The 16813-nt window shown below is 42.0% G+C and overlaps 1 protein-coding gene across 3 annotated transcripts in view; it reads left to right on the plus strand.

The window, feature by feature from the left end:
• The window catches only part of IPO8 (importin 8), an 84640-nt gene extending 69163 nt beyond the window's left edge, over nt 1–15477 (plus strand). For all 3 annotated transcript variants that reach the window (XM_034780392.1, XM_034780409.1, XM_034780402.1), the window contains 4 exons: nt 8204–8409; nt 12190–12411; nt 13266–13382; nt 14120–15477. In XM_034780392.1, coding sequence (XP_034636283.1) covers nt 8204–8409; nt 12190–12411; nt 13266–13382; nt 14120–14217 — 643 coding nt within the window. In that variant the 3' untranslated portion in view covers nt 14218–15477. The remainder of the gene's footprint in view (nt 1–8203; nt 8410–12189; nt 12412–13265; nt 13383–14119) is intronic.
• The last annotated feature ends 1336 nt before the right edge of the window (nt 15478–16813 follow it).

Genomic DNA, 16813 nt, shown 5'->3' on the forward strand with positions numbered 1-16813 from the left:
CTTTTATTGTGCTCTATACAACTTAAATCTGTTTTGTATGTATAGTTAGCATAATTGTTAGTTTTTCTGATTATTTTTATGCCTGTTGGCTTAAAACCCCTAAAGCATGACTTGCTAGGGACTTCCCCGGTACTGGATCTAGCTTCTGTGGCTGAAGCAAAGTTTGTGGGGTTCAAAACTTGCCCCTCCTGGTGATGCTCTAATTCCACTGAAAGATGGTCAGATGAAATGCCTCTTTTGCCTTGAGGACATGTGTAGTTCAATAGGTGTTGAATTTTATCATTCCTTTTTTGAAAGAATTCAGAAGGCAAATGAGCCTTAAACTCCTCCTCCAAGAGCATTCAATGGGAGCCTCCTTAGAACGGGAGGAAAAAGGCTCTAATAGGCTTCATCCCTGAGTGCTCCTATTAGCCATGTTAGATTCCAAGTCATCGAAGGCTCATCTCCCGTAAGAAAGATTCCAGACCACAGTGGACCTTGTCAGCCACCTGCAGGCTTATTCAAAGACATTAGTAAGAGCATGGCTCATGCTTCTGAGTCATATGACTTTCTAAGCCTACATGATGTAGTTTACTAGACTTCAACTATGCTTCATGCAAGGATGGTTAAAATCAGTGTATTTGCCAAGCAAACATCACATGGCCATGCAGGAGACAATCCCACAAGAAGTTGGGTCCCCATTAAACTGGAGGAAAGACGCATTACAGGTGTTTAAGGGAGTACCCTTCTCCTCCCCTCTGCCAACCAAGACTCCGCTCAGGGATGAGCAGCTCATTTAGAGCACTTACAGATTCTGGGCATGTGGTCTCAGCAAGAAACTCGTCTGTACGTAACTGTTTTAGAACTCGGAGCCATCTGCCTGGCGTGCAGAGCGTTCCTTTTCTCTCTTCAGGGATCTGCAGTCCAAGTGCTGACAGACAACATCACAGAGGGCGGAGCAAGTCATCTCCGCTCTGTCAGGAAGCTGTTCGGCTTTGGACTTGGTGTATTACTGTAAAGAAAGTAACTGTTCTTTTAGGTTTATTTAAAAATATGGTGACTCTTTGGAGCTGCTCAGCGACTTGGAGTGCTAGAACTAATCCATGGGGCGGGCGGGGCGGGGTACAGGTGGATTAGACTGCCCTGTATAGATGAAGCATAAATAGAGTGTATCCCCTGGATATTGCACATTTGTGGGTGCATATTTGTACGTATATAATGTGCTTTGTTTGGATTGTTTCATGTAGACTGAAATATGTATTGTGTAGTTATTTAAGATTGAATTAGAGTGAGGGTGATGAAGAGACCTGTAAAACCCTGTGTACATGTGTTATTTGCCATCTTATCCTCGATGGCCTGAAATTTGAATAAGCCATATTTTGCATGCTCAGTGTTTATTGTTCCTAGTAAAGATTCTTCTACAGAAACTAAAGTGAAAAGGAAAACTTAATTTTGGTTTGAACATGTGAGAAATCAATAGTTGAATTCTCTAAAAACTGAATAAGAAGGTTTAGTTGATGAATAGGAATCATTTGACTTCAAAAGAGCTAGGATTTCACTCAATCTTTTAAAAACTGATGATTTGTATTTATTTAAGCAGAAGATCTGATATAGGAAATTCAGGCTGGTCCAAACTCTGTAACCTAAAGGAAATGGCTAATTATCTGCAACTCCGAAAGGAAATACATTGATGTGACTGAAAGAAAATTATTTTTTAACACGAAAGAGGCAGCTAATTAGTATAAGAAAGTCTTGCTGGTTTCCCTTTGAATTTCCTAGGATTCAATTTAAAGTAGAAAAGATCCTTTAGCTCCTTCTGTCTATTACTGAAACAAGCGTTTGTAGGCTACAGAAGGGCTTGCAGATTATGAAGACTGCACGCCACATGTTAAAAATAGACTTGCGTTATGGCAGTATGTTGTGCTTCCATTTGGGGAACAGTCTGTCCTTAGCACTCCAGGCTGAGAGTGCTGTCCAGGGAGCAAGGAAAGTGCATGTCTGGTGGAAGAGTGTTTTACATTGCTGACCAACTGACTCAGGATCAACACTAGCGAACACCTCAGGGAATTGTGTTCAGGCCGCCTCATGCAGGTGGAAGGGTTGCTTCAGTCTGGGCCTATGGTGGGGTGAGACTAGATGGATGCTGAAGCATCCTTCCCCACTACAAAAAATATCCTATTTGGTTTGTTAAGTCTTCTTGATACTTGAAACAGACTCAGCATAACAGACTGCTGAACTCTGAATAAGATGATTGCTAGTTCTGCTATTCATCTTTGGCTGATAGGCAGAAAAAGCAATTCTTCCTTCGTCTCAAATTCACTAAAATTGGCATAGTGCCCAAGTTTCAACTATCCTTCTGGGACCTCTAACACCACAATATATGTCCAGAGCACACATTTGTTCTTGCAACTGCTCATTTAAAGGCTTGAAAACATAGGAAAAGAAATATTTGGGTCAGCTCCTAAGTATTACCATTTAAAATGGATTTATTCTTGAGTCCTCTAATCTCCTTTATTGTCCAAGAAGGGGAATTTACTAGGAAGTGGAGGCACTAATTACTATGGCTTCTTGAATTTTGGCTATGTTCCATTTTGGAGTTGGCATTACATGACTGTAAAGCATTGACACATATTATAAGATGTAGTGACCACATGACATTCACTGTTGTGGTGCACGTATAGTAAAATTAGTTCATTGCACTGTAGGGACTTGAAGAAATTTCAAGGCTTCCAGTGTCAAGCTACAGAACATGTATGGATTTGGGGGCTATAAGAGGCTGCTATCATAGAAAGGAGCTGCAGGAGACAGGTGTGCAAGGATCAAAATTAATTTTTTTTTTCTCTCTGGTCTTACAAAATTCATCTGGGTGATCTCCTTGTACATTTGTGCTTTGCACATATACAGCACCTTTAATCTAATAATATCAAGGGGCTTTACAAATATCAAGCCTTACAACACTATGGTGTGCGTAACTGGTGGTGGTAAGCCTATATTAGTGATGGGTAAACTGAGGCACTGAGCAATTACATTTTTTTCCCCTGGTTGCAAAACTGGAAATAGGATTCCTGAATTCTATCACCCTCCTGATTTCAGTCCTAGCCTGCCTTCCTGGTGTGTGTGTGAGAGAGAGAGAAATCCTAAAAGTTAGAGAAAGAGAGGATATCCTTCATGCCTGGTTGCAGTTCATCCATTTCTCAAGACAATAAATGAGGGAGATGGCAAACACCACGCAGGCAAAACACTCAGCTTGATATGCTGGTTGACTTTACTTTCCCTTGGATGGACTATTGTAGCCAGAAGGCTGTGCTTGCTCTTTTTAAGTAGCTTATTGCTATTGTGCATCACTCAGAAAACAGAGCTGCTTTGCTAAGCCCAATTGGGACTAACATACTAAGAGGCCTAATGCAATTCCTAAAAATCCCCATTCCTGTGTAAGCTCTTATTTATTACATCTTTGTAACCACTTGGTTTGCTTGATGCCTGTCTCAGATCTGGTTGGGCACCCCTGTGTGCCAGTCGCCAGACTGCTCTAAGGGGAGCCTCTGGATTCCTGGATGTTCTAAGCCTCTGGTGTCTGAGCAGAGCTCAGTCACTGCCCCAGTCTTGGGGCCCAGACCCTTTGTCTAGTGCCCATTCCTGAGATCTGGAACCCACAGTTCAGCGGCCTTGCCCCTGGGCTCAGTGCTGACGGCTCAAATTCCTCTGGTAGCTTAAATACACTGTTACTTAAAGGTTTGGGGTTTCTTAATTAATAAGATGTCAAGTAATCACAGTGAACCAAATTTATCAATCCATGAGTGTTAGAGATCAGTCAGCACAAATACAGAAAGATACGGGTTAAACCAGGGGTTCTCAAACTGGGGGTCGGGGACCCCTCAGGGGGTTACGAGGTTATTACATGGGGAGTCGCAAGCTGTCAGCCTCCACCCCAAACCCCGCTTTGCCTCCAGCATTTATAATGGTGTTAAATATATTAATAACTATTTTTTATTTGGGGGGGGGGTTGCACTCAGAGGCTTGCTATGTGAAAGGGGTCACCAGTACAAAAGTTTGAGAACCACTTGGTTAAACCCTTCCATTGATCTGGGGATACAACCAGCAGCGTGGACTGGTCCAGAAATATAACTCACTGCTAAATAGTATATATACCTTAGGTTGTTACCATCAGTGCAAACTCCCAAAAAGTAGTTTGTGTCATTCTTACCCTAATATTTCCATTGCCATGCACTTGCTATCCAAGGTTGTTGGAAATTTGTGCCTAGTTTCTAGCAACAATTATATCAGTTGCTTATTACTGTCAGAAACTTCGGCAAAATACTACTTTCAATGTGCGCTCCAAAAACAAAAGTTTACACACACTTTTTACTGTCATAGAATCATAGAATATCAGGGTTGGAAGGGACCTCAGGAGATCATCTAGTCTAACCCCCTGCTCAAAGCAGGACCAATCCCCAACTAAATCATCCCAGCTAGGGCTTTGTCAAGCCTGACCTTAAAAAACTAAGGAAGGAGATTCCACCACCTCCCTAGGCAGGGCCGGCTCCAGGCACCAGCCCAGCAAGCAGGTGCTTGGGGCGGCCAAGGGGAAGGGGCGGCATGTTGGGCTGTTCTGCGGCAATTCGGCAGTGGGTCCCTCTCGGAGAGAAGCATCTGCCGCCGAATTCCCGCCAAAGAAGAAAGTGGCGTAGTGGAGCTGCCGCTGGAGTGCCACCGATTGCGATCTCTGCTTTTTTTTTTTTTTTTTCTTTCCCCGCTGCTTGGGGCAGCAAAAACCTTGGAGCCGGTCCTGTCCCTAGGTAACTCATTTCAGTGCTTCACCACCCTCCTAGTGAAAAAGTTTTTCCTAATATCCAACCTGAACCTTCCCCACTGCAACTTGAGACCCTTACTCCTTGTTCTGTCATCTGGTACCACTGAGAACAGTCTAGATCCATCCTCTTTGGAACGCCCTTTCAGTTAGTTGAAAGCAGCTATCAAATCCCTCCTCATTCTTCTCTTCTGCAGACTAAACAACCCCAGTTCTCTCAGTCTCTCCTCATAAATCATGTGCTCCAACCACCTAATCATTTTTTTGCCCTCCGCTGGACTCTTTCCATTTTTCCACATCCTCCTTGTAGTGTGGGGCCCAAAACTGGACACAGTACTCCAGATGAGGCCTCAGCAATGTCAAATAGAGGGGAATGATCACGTCCCTCGATCTGCTGGCAATGCCCCTACTTATACAGCCCAAAATGCCGTTAGCCTTCTTGGCAACAAGGGCACACTGTTGACTCATATCCAGCTTCTTGTCCACTGTAACCCCTAGGTCCTTTTCTGCAGAACTGCTGCCTAGCCATTCGGTCCTTAGTTTGTAGCAGTGCATGGGATTCTTCCATCCTAAGTGCAGGACTCTGCACTTGTCCTTGTTGAACCTCATCAGATGTCTTTTGGCCCAATCCTCTAATTTGTCTAGGCCCCTCTGTATCTTATCCCTACCCTCCAGCGTTTCTACCACTCCTTCCAGTTTAGTGTCATCTGCAAACTTGCTGAGGGTGCAATCCACGCCATTCTCCAGATCATTAATGATCCTATATTTCAGGATAGAGAGTGCTGTGAAAAGTGGTTCACTTTAGCATAAGTATGGATTCTATTAAAGATGTATAATATTAGCTAAATAATTTTGGTAACACCCTTACCCAGAACTCCGCCCAAAAGTGTAAATCTTCTGGTAACTCTCCAAAGGGCCACATGGAAGGTGCGACACATAACACGTGCAGATTTTGCACACAGCATTGTTCTTTAATAGCAGGAGAATTACACAGATCTACACAAAAGTAATAAACCCTATACTAATTTCCCCTCCCTCTGGCTCACCCTTTCTTTGCGGGACCATCTGTATTCAGGTAGGCAAGGTTCTTCTCCCCTTGGCTCATCCAGCTCCTGCAGCAGTTTCCCTCATCTTAAGCTGGTGAAAATTGCCAAAAAGAGCCAAAAGATCAGCTTCTGTCTTTCAAAACCTTCCAGTCCCTCTGTCAGATGACTCCTGCATCAGGAGGATGATCATAGACACTTACAAGTGACTTCATTGTTGGGTGTCCTGTCCCATGATAAACTGGGAGCCAGTCTGTTGTTGAGAACTATTTAACTTCAGCGGGAGAGCACTTTAAGTCAATGGCTCTCTTATTAAGCTTTTGCCACTACTCCTGTTGGAATTTAGGTCCAACATGGAGGTAATGGACAATAGAGAGAGCAAAACATGCATATTCAGAATGGAGTTTGCAGCTTGGTAAAGATACATACAGAGAATTTATAAATTGTGCAGATTCCTTGAATCGTCACAATGCCCACTATGACTTAATCCCATGGTATGTGTGGCCTTTGACTAGGAATGAAATTGTAGGAGTTTTTTTAATGGTTAAAACTGGGGGGCTCCCTGTAAGTTTTATTTCAGACCTTGTGATTACAATATTGCTTTAAATGTGCATCCTGTTAGTTTTCCAAGTCTCTACATGCATTGAACCATCCTTCTAGTTCTCAGAAATACTAACTCTGCAACAAAAGTGTCTCCCAAGAGCCTTTGTTTTGTCAGATGCCAGAACTTGCATGGCCGTACCATATGAGAAAGCTAACCATGTTGAGACTATGGAAAATGACCGGTTTGTTACCAGTTGAAAACATCTTATGATCAGACAACTAAAAAGGGATTTCTTCCCCTTTTATCCTTTCCTCTTTCCCACCCCTGTTACAGTCTTGTTAGCAGTAACATTTTGGAATGGATCCAGGACACTGGATAGGACTGCTATGTTGCATGGAGGAGCAAGGGAATGAGAACCTGCCAGCCGGGTTGGCAGTACATATTTTATGGTAGCTCAGGGGAAATTATCTTTCCTGTAGGATATTTCTTGTCCTATTTGGAGTTCTGCACAAAAGCTGTCAGTAACTGAGAATTTTAAGAAAACAGAGTTTCTTTAATAGTGAAATGCCGTATAGTCAGAAACACAGCTGAACGGTGTTTCTAGTACTACCCAGTATTCTAAGTGCAGTCTAAAGAGTGTCAGACAGTAGATAAGGATTTACCCCTGTTCTGATGGTGGTTGTGATGCTTTTGCTTATGCAGCCCAAAAGCACTTTTTAAAAAAAGTGATTGAGTTATAAGCTGTTATCTAATTTCCTGCATACGGTCAATATTAGGGATCTTTCAGCTGCCACTTTCCAGCCAACTCCCTCCCATAGAATATCTTTGGATTACTTTTCCCCGGGTGTGCTAGTTTGCATTTTTCCTGATTAAATCTCCTGGTCCATTATTCTGGTTGCCTTTGAATTATTTCTTTCATCTCATTGATATTTGCAACGTCTCTCAATTAAATTTAATCTACAAATTGAATGTACAATTTGGCCTGTTTAAATCAGGGGTTCTCAAACTTCATTGCACTGCAACCCCCTTCTGACGACAAAAATTACTTTGTGACCTCTGGAGGGGAAACAAAGCATGAGCCTGCCCAAGCCCCACTGCCCTGATTGGGGGCCAACGCCTGAGCCCCACCACTCTGGGCAAGGGGGCCAAAGCTGAAGCTTAAGGGCTTCAGCCCTAGGAAGAGAGCCTGCAACCTGAGTCCTGCTACCCAGGGCTGAAGCCCTGGGCCTTTGGCTTCGGCCCTGGCAGTGGGACTTGGGCTTCAGCCCCAGGCCCCAGCAAGTCTAAGCCAGTCCTGGCGACCGCATTTAAAGGGGGTCGCGACCCACTTTGGGGTCCTGACCCACAGTTTGAGAACCCCTGGTTTAAATAAAACCAGCCCCTGTGGCACTCCATCAGATCACCCCCCCCCCCAATTCAGTATATTACTGTTTGTCATTGCTCTTTGCTTTATGGTCCTTTTTTACCAGTTTTCAATCCATATGACAGTACTCCTATTTAAACCAATTCAAATAGATTTTCCAGTCCAGTTTAGTGATGTGCTGCGTCCAACGCTTTACTGATAAATTACACCATTAACCATGTTTATTTAGCATTACATTTCTTTGTATCTGAGAATCCTAATCAACAGCTCTAGGAAGTTAACCAGTGTGCGATAGGTGAGCAATCAGTTATTACAGGCAGTACTTGCTCTTGGGAATTTTGCATTTAAAAACCTAGCGGAAGAATATATTTAGGAGCCATTGCTTAGTACTGTAACTCTACTCCTGTGTCCTCTGTAATCTATACAAAGGGACCTGTTTCTCATGGAACATATTTGTATTGTTTTAGACTTCACGACAGAAAGATGTGTATAATAGGACTGAGCATCCTAATGGAATTGCAAAACCGACCTCCTGCGGTAGATGCTGTGGCTGCGCAGATTGTTCCTTCAATCCTGCTCCTGTTTCTGGGATTAAAACAAGTGTGTGCTACGCGAGAATTTACGGAACATGAAGACCAGGCTAAAGACGAAAAACACGATGCAGAAGATAATGGTAAAATCTCCCATTTAAAATTAAATCCAGAATGTGGAAATGTGTTTGAAATTACAGTTCATTTTAAGACTCGTCAGCCAGTCTGCTGAATTGGTCTGGTTTATTGGATGCTTGGAAAGATCCTCTTGTGAATTGGTCATTCCTCTTAAAATTAATGCTAAAGCCCTTTTGGGGTGCATCTATGTCACTCTTCCTGCAACGGCAGTTTTGTTTTAAAAATAATAAAAGCTGCAAATCCATGCTGCCCGATCACAAATGTGCTCTGTAAACCAGCATGCGGGAGACTCCTGACTAATAGGCCTGCGGAAATTTGGCAGTGCTGTGGAGGCAGCATTCTTGGTCCCTGGAAAAAAAATGTCCCCAATAGCTACCTCTTCAGTTAATTTAAAAAGCAATGATAATGGGCTTGGAAGGGATCCCTGGCACGTTGTCTTCTCCCAGATGGAGGGTGGCAAAAAGAAAGGTGGATTCAAAAATGACTTTTTGAAAAAAGAACTGATATTTTAATTTAAAGGGGAGTTTTTGATTTAAATAAGATAGGTTTATTTTTAAATGAAAATTTATTTACAGTTAATTTTAAGTTGTAAGGAAAGTCAAACCACTGAACTAGTGAAGTCATTGGCTCGGCATCTGGAACCAGAGTTTGTTGAAGTGCTAAACCAGCTTTTGACAGCAGTAGCTTCTTCTGCAGGAGCAGAAAATATTTTCTTCTTTTCAGTTTAATCCAGTGCTTCTCAAAGTCGGGCCGCCGCTTGTTCAGGGAAAGCCCCTGGCAGTCCAGGATGGTTTGTTTACCTGCTGCATCTGCAGGTTCGGCCAATCGCGGCTCCCACTGGCCACGGTTCGCCGCTCCAGGCCAATGGGGGCTGCGGGAAGGGCGGCCAGCACATCTCTCAGCCCGCGCCGCTTCCCGCAGCCCCCATTGGCCTGGAGCAGCGAACCACGGCCAGTGGGAGCCGCAGTCGGCCGATCCTGCGGACGCAGCAGGTAAACAAACCGGCCCAGACTGCCTGGGGCTTTCCCCGAACAAGCGGCGGACCGGCTTTGAGAAGCACTGGTTTAATCAACTAGTTCAGTTCAATGATTAGTTCATTCAAAGTTAAGAAACCAATCGTGAGTTGAAAAAAGGAGAAAAGCTTGTTTTCCTCTGCTAATCTATGAATAAAAACTAGGTGTGAGAAGATGAGATCTACTAGTTCTAAAAACTTGAAGGGCAGAAACAATCAGTTTAATTCACTAACTACAGATAATGCTTCCTTTGTTTGATAAATCCATTTTAAATGGAAAACCATGTTTTGATTAACTTCATTCTGTTGTATTCAGCATATTTAAGGTAGTTTTGTTTAATAAAACAACTTTAAAGTGCTCTTTTTGTGCACTTTTAATTGAATTCCAAGTTCCAATCTTACTAGAGACACAAATTTTGAGTAAAAAAGAAAATCCTCTAGTAAATAAGAAATGCATCATTTACTATTTTCTAACATCATAAAATATAAAAATTAAGAATGTGAATGAATGTAAATTAATCTATATAATTGCTTAAATGACTGTGTATAGATAGTATATGCTCCTGGTTAGCAAAATGTACCAAATTTAATGGAAAGGCTATATTTTGTTCCAAATCCACATGTTTTAATGGCTTGCCAGTCAATGAGAATCAGTCTTTCTTTAGGAAAATAAACAAATGCAAAATTAGATTAAAATCATTTATTTATATAAAGTTTCTTGCTTACTGCTTTAAATCATGATCAGACTCAGTGATGTAAATTGTTTTGGTTAAGTCAATCCACCCTGGCACAAAGAGCCTTCAGGACAGGTTTACAAAGCAGGAATTGAGATGATCATGATTCCTGTTGCAGAGAGGCCTCCTCTCAATCTATCAGGCAAAAAGGAAAAAAAATCCAGAGAATTTGCTGCACTGGAGAGTGTATATTACACAGCATTAATGACCGATTATTTTATTGTCTGGATATATCTAATTTGCAGTATGTCTAATTTGCAGTCTGAGATAAAACTATTGTAGGCTCTAATGCTTAAGATGGGTACAAATGAAATGCTTTTAAGAGGTGCAAATTTCAGACATAATTGTAATTAAATTGAGTTGCCCCTACTTATTAAGCATAAGAACGTGGTACAGTAGCTACACAATCACTTCAGTAGCCATGTGCTGCTCAGATCTCTGCACTCTGATTTGCCTAAAACTCCAGTCCCACCCATTCCAGATTGCTGTCCATAAGCCCATAGCAGATATAACCAATTCCACTCATTTTATCCAGCTGACAAAAGAAAAACTTGAAATGCTGTTTTTAGCCCCCGTTATATTCTTGAAAATATTTCTTAGATATTTTGGCATAGTAACTTGAGACCTTGCTTAAGTCAGAAATAGCAATGTTTGGAACTTACATTTCGAGTTTTTGATTCAGGATATGATTGCTGTTTTAGAAATACAAAGCTGGGTAAAACAATCAAGGGAAGTTGCTTTAAGTGTGTGCAGTTAAGAGAGCTCTCTAAAGGTTGGTAGGCAATAAATTTGACAAAAGTCTTTTAACTGTATATGGTACCTGTTTGTAAAGTCCAAGTAAGTCTTTATTTGCTGTATTTTATTAAAAAGCAAAATGACAGGCCATTTATATTACCGTATATACTCGATCATAAGATGGTTCGTTTATAAGCCGATCCCCGCAGGATGGATAAGTAAAAATGGAATTTTTTTATAACCCATTCATAAGCCGACCCTATAATTCAGGGGTCAGCAAACTTTGGCTCCCGGGCCATCAGGATAAGCCGCTGGTGGGCTGAGATGGTTTGTTTACCTCAAGCGTCCGCAGGCACGGAGGTAAACCTAAGTAAACAAAGTGTCCCGGCGCGCTAGCTGCTTATCCTGACAGGCCGGGACAGCAACTGGTGGGGAAATTTTTTTGGGGGGAGAAGCTGGAAGTCAGGGGAGTAACCCCTGTGACCACCCCCCACATGACCCCACCCCTAGCCTGGGACCCCCACACTCTCCCCATCCCATCCCTTCCCACCTTATCTGGGGAGGAGGTCTCTGACCTGGCTGGAGCTGCTCCAGCAGGCTGGGCAACGCCGCCGCAGCCTGCTCCGGTGGGCCAGACTGGGCAGCGCGGCCGCAGCATGTTCCAGCGGGCTGGGCCGGGTGGCACGGCTGCAGTGTGCTCCAGCGGCCTGGCCATAGCCTGCTCTGGGGGGTGGGGCCGAGCGGCACGGCTGCAGTCTGCCAGCCCCAGAGCTGTAGCTGCTTTGCAGGCTGGGGGGAGAGCAGCGTGGCCAGAAGCAGAGAGACTCTGGCCCCGCCTCTTCCCTTCTGGCTCTGCTGCCTCTCCTTGCTCCCTATGTTGAGGGAGGGGCTGTGTCCCACCTCTCCCTCTCTATACCTGTTCATAAGCTGACCCCCATCTCTGGTGCTTCCCTTTTTTACTAAAAAAAATTCGGCTTATGAACGAGTATATACGGTAATTTAAAAGAGAAAAGTTGCTGTTTTGCTCCTACAGCAGTCTTTTACTCACAAACTAATCCGGTATGTGTGAGAGCAAATTTCAGTTTCACACTTCCAAGGTGTGATTAGAAACAGAGCATAACTGTGTTCTAAAATATATGAAATATTTTGATGACTTCCTGTTTCACATCTTCAAGTTTGTTTGTTTTTAAAATGTGGTCCCTTTTCTGGCCAAAAATGTACATATACATGTTTTGTCCCTTAATATTTTTAATTACTGAAAGCATATGATGATTTTAAAAAGAAAAATGTTGATACATTTGCAGAAGAGATCCCAAGTGATGAAGAGGAGACAAATGAAGTGGGTCAGGCAATGCAAGAGAATCATGGAGGAGGTGGTGGTGGAGGAGAAGATGAAGATGAGGATGACGACGATGATGACTGGGATGAAGATGCATTGGAAGAAACTGCTCTAGAAGGATTTAGCACTCCTCTTGACCTTGAAGATGGTGTAGATGAATATCAGTTTTTTACACAAGCACTGTTAAGTACGTACATGCCTGTATGCATAATTCTTTAATATGATAGTTAATAATTGTTTAAAATCCTTATCTGTGGTATTAGTAACCTCTTGCACTATTGAAACTGAAAAATAACCTAAGATCTTTTTTGTATGTTTGCTTCACCGTTTATGCTGATTTACCTCCGTTTAGATTTTTGAAAATTTTCCCCTTTCTACTAATAAGTTTCACTTTCTGATTCTCCTGTTCTGACATAACCGTGAAATCTTTGGCTAGCACACACTCAAGGATACATCTAAAGCTGAACAAGTGTTCTAACTGAAAAGGTCCCGAAATCATTTCTGTTCATACTATCTCTATTGCAATTTTTCAAACAAAACCTAAATTATAGGGCCTACATTACTTCAGTGTCTTTTGAGTGCTCAGATAGAAGTATTTATCATTTTCTAAATTGTCAAAACCCTAAAGGAAAAAGCATATTTCTCCTGTCCAGAAGGTTTAACAAGTATAGTTTTTATTTTTAACCTTTGAAATGAGTCTAATTTTCAGCATAATGGATGCATTTTGACTGTGAAATTGAACATGGTTGTGAATATTGGGAACACTTTGAAACATTATTAAGTCCCTGTTTCCAGAAAGCTGTTAAGCACATGCTTAATTTTAAGCTTCTCAAATCCCAGTCCCTTTTGGAAATAGGCCAACTTCATCTGTGTTCTGAGAAGCTGACAGAGGTGCTAAACCAGTGTTGAGGGGTGAGGTCTGTGTTTTTTAACCACAAACCCAGATCTTCTTTCTCTCTGTGTCTTTTTCATCTTGTCCTTCTGAAGTAGTCTTAAAACACAGGCTGATAATCACTTTGCATCCACTCTTTGTTTTGACAGCGGTTCAGATCCGGGATGCAGTCTGGTACCACTCACTGACAGCACCACTGAGCGATGATCAAAAGAAACAATTACAGGAAATTTACACATTAGCAGAACACCGGCGAAGTGCTGCAGGTCAGTCATTTCTCTGGGGCTGTCATGTGTTGTAGGGACTCTGGAACAGAATATGCCCCTGTAACAATTATATAGGGTGCAGTGAGCCAACATGAGTCCCTGTGCACTACTTGACCTGGGTCTTAGAGGAGGTTTGAGGAGCATAAGCGGTACATAGGGCCTTATGCTGTCTCTGCACTGAGATGAATCTCACCTAGAGATTAGCATTGCCTCTAATTTGTAGACTCCTATCTGGCAGATATAGTTGTTTAAATAGGGACTGAGCTAGATTTTCAGATGGATTTTTCACATAAAGAGTAAATTAAGGTATAACCTGGCTGACAGCCATTCATTTGATCAAGACTGTTATAGATCAGTGTGTGTTTTACAGCTGTTTAATTTTTTTACCACTAAAATTACTTTTCACAGTAAATATAAGCATTTGAACATTTAAAAAGGGGCCTGCATTGATGGAAGTAAGTTCATTAAACTGAGGAGCATGCAGTGTAATGTCATGTACAATTATTTCATAATAAATTAATCTTTCAACTTCTGTCCTAGAGAGGGGTGTGGAATGTTACTTTAAAAAAAGAAAATCTAATCTACTGCAATTTATCACTGCCATGGCAGATCTGAGATTGAAATCTTGGTCAATAGAATTTGTTCCACAAGCTTCCCCATCCGCACAGGACTATGTAGATCAGACGCAATTGCTCTCTACTTTCATACCCCTTTTCTTTCCCTTCTGTGAATTCTAGAGACTAAGACGATAGAACAACAAAGTGGCTACACGTTTGACAACAAAGGACTGATCACAGCATTTAACTTTGGTGGAAATGCTCCTGGAGGCAACTGAAGGAGAAATTGCAAAGGACTCTGGGAATGGCTTCATCATTACATTTTATTATAAAACAGTCATGACTTCTGAGTGTGTGGGGTGGGTAATCTGATGTTCCCGAGGGTTTCCCCTGGGAGACAGCAGTGTGGTTTCCCCACCAGCCTGCTCTTTCTAGCCAGCTACTGTAAGGGTCAAATTCTTGTGGTGTTTTTATAATTTGATGGACTGAAAAGAAAACATCTGCCCTTAAGGAAACTGAATGACTGGGAGGGGCTAGGTTGAATCTAGTTGAGTTGCACTTCTCAGGTTTTTGCTGTGCAGAATTGGTGGATCCCTATGGATAACAGTGCCTTCTGTTGTATATGGATTAGCTGAACAAATGAATTTGAGTGTATTGTAATTTTTTTAAGTGTAAGGATTCTTCTAGATGCACTGTAAGCCTTGGTTCCATGTTTTCCTACTATCTGTCTTTTACTACATGACTTAGTTGTTTGTTAATTGCATATACATTGCTGGTTTCAAAAACATCATCTCAGCTTCCCTCCTTGGTGTAGACCTTTATATGTTGGGCATTCTTTTGGAATTATAAAGCATACTCTGGGGCTTTCAAAGGTTCTTATAAAAAAAGCAGGTTTTTCCCTTGAGGCATTGGTCACCTCAGCCTACGTCCTTGAGATCTCTCCATTAAAAGACAACCCACTTGAGTTGTAATGGCACTCATGCCCTGGCAGGTTCAGATCAAAACAGAAACTGGTACCAAATAATTTTCATCTCCATAAGTGTGAGAGTGATCAATCTCTGGCCCTTGCGAGTAGATGAGCTACATGACCACTTGTCTCCTTTATTGCTGAATATTGGGTTTTTGATTTTGGGACCCTGTAAATTTTTTTCCTTTAGTGATTCATTATCATTCCAGCTATAGTACTGAAAAACGGGGGTCCATAACATTTTAAAGCAATAATTTATCTTAGTGGAGGGGAAAGTAGCTCCAAATCTTGCTTTTTTTATGTCTGAATTTCTACTCTGCATCCCATCTGGCTTCTATTCCCAGTGCTGTAATTTAGTCATGTTTAATTTTCCCATGTTTAAAAGGTCAGTCTCTTATACTCAAATATACACAAATACCTAATTGTATGTGTGTTCGTACAGTGAAACTTGTTTTAAGCAGACACCCAGCTAAATACTGATATGCACAGAAACCCCTCTTCTATAACTAAGGGGTTAACAAAGTTATAGTGGAAATGATGGGGATAATTAAAATGGTTAAATATTTTAAAATGAGGATTGAAGGTAGAATCTTTAATCCATGTTTCATGTATTTTTTGTGTCTGATCACTTGTTCAGGGCTTGAAAGTGTTTACTAGACAACTGTTACCCCAAGACTGACATGAAAGGTGAAAAGCCCTTTGCCTGGGGTGGTACCCAATTGAAAAAGCTCAACTCTTCCTTCCTTCCCCATCACGTCTTTAGCTACTGCAAAGGGGGGAGGGTGCTGTCCTTGGACCCTGCTCAGGGCTCTCATCTTTTATACTAACCTCTGTCTCTCCCACTGCCCAGCTGTGAAAATACCTCTCTCCTGTTTTCCCCTCCTCCTGCCCCAGAATCTTCTGCCTGCTAGAACTGCTGGGTGGAGAGAGGTCCTCTGCTGCTTTAGCCCTCTTCAGCCTTCCTACCTCCTGCTGTGAGAGTCATGTGTCTGCTACTTTACCCCTCCCTCAGCCTCAGTGTTAGGTCCTCTCCAGTGGCCTTCTCTGCCACTGTATTTATAGATTTTTTTTTTTTTCAAAGCAGCCCCAGAATGAAATTGACTTGGTTCTTATTAGTTTTCACTGCTGCTATTCAAAACCCTGATTGCAGCAGTGAAAAACTATCGTGTCTCTTAGAACTGCTTTCATTCCGCTAAAGCCTGAGAAAGCTTTGAACACTTGAAAATTCAGGCCCCAGTTCCTTTGCTAATACAGTGATTGGTGATTTTGGATGTCCAATATGAGACCCTTCAAAGACGCAAGAGTCCTCTGTACTTTTTGAAAATCAGGCCCTAAAGTCATTGGTCACTTTCAGAGATTTAGATCTGGAGATGTCTCCCTAACACTCTAGATGGATAACACTACATACATCACTTTACATTCAGTTTACAGTTGGGATTTCTTTACAACCATAAAAAGCTAGAAACTTGTTCACAACTCTAAACAAAAGTTATTCAGAAGTCGGTGGCATTGATTTCTCCACACATACTTGGCAACGGAAGCTTCCTTTTTGCCATTTGGCATCTGGCAAGTGGAGTTTTTAAGCTCTGTGTTCATTTATGTATAAAATGTTGATTGTCAGTCAGTGGGATTTCCTTCAAAGCCTCTCCTCCCACCAGAACTAAGAACAAAAGGATTTTTTTTTCTTCCACTAATGAAGGTCATTGCATAATCAAAAGGTAGTTTTCAGGAGTTAACATGTTCAAGGCGAAATCTACCATTGTATAGCACTATCCTTGTGTCCACCCCTCTGAGTCATGGTTGTTCCCTTAATGCTGCTGCTTGTATACTTTTCAAATGAACTGCCAAGATTTCATCCAGATGTTTCTGACAATGGATTTGAATTGCTATTTGGTATCTCACAGTTG

This window comes from Trachemys scripta, chromosome 1 (genome assembly GCF_013100865.1).
Source record: "Trachemys scripta elegans isolate TJP31775 chromosome 1, CAS_Tse_1.0, whole genome shotgun sequence".
NCBI lineage: Eukaryota > Metazoa > Chordata > Testudines > Emydidae > Trachemys > Trachemys scripta.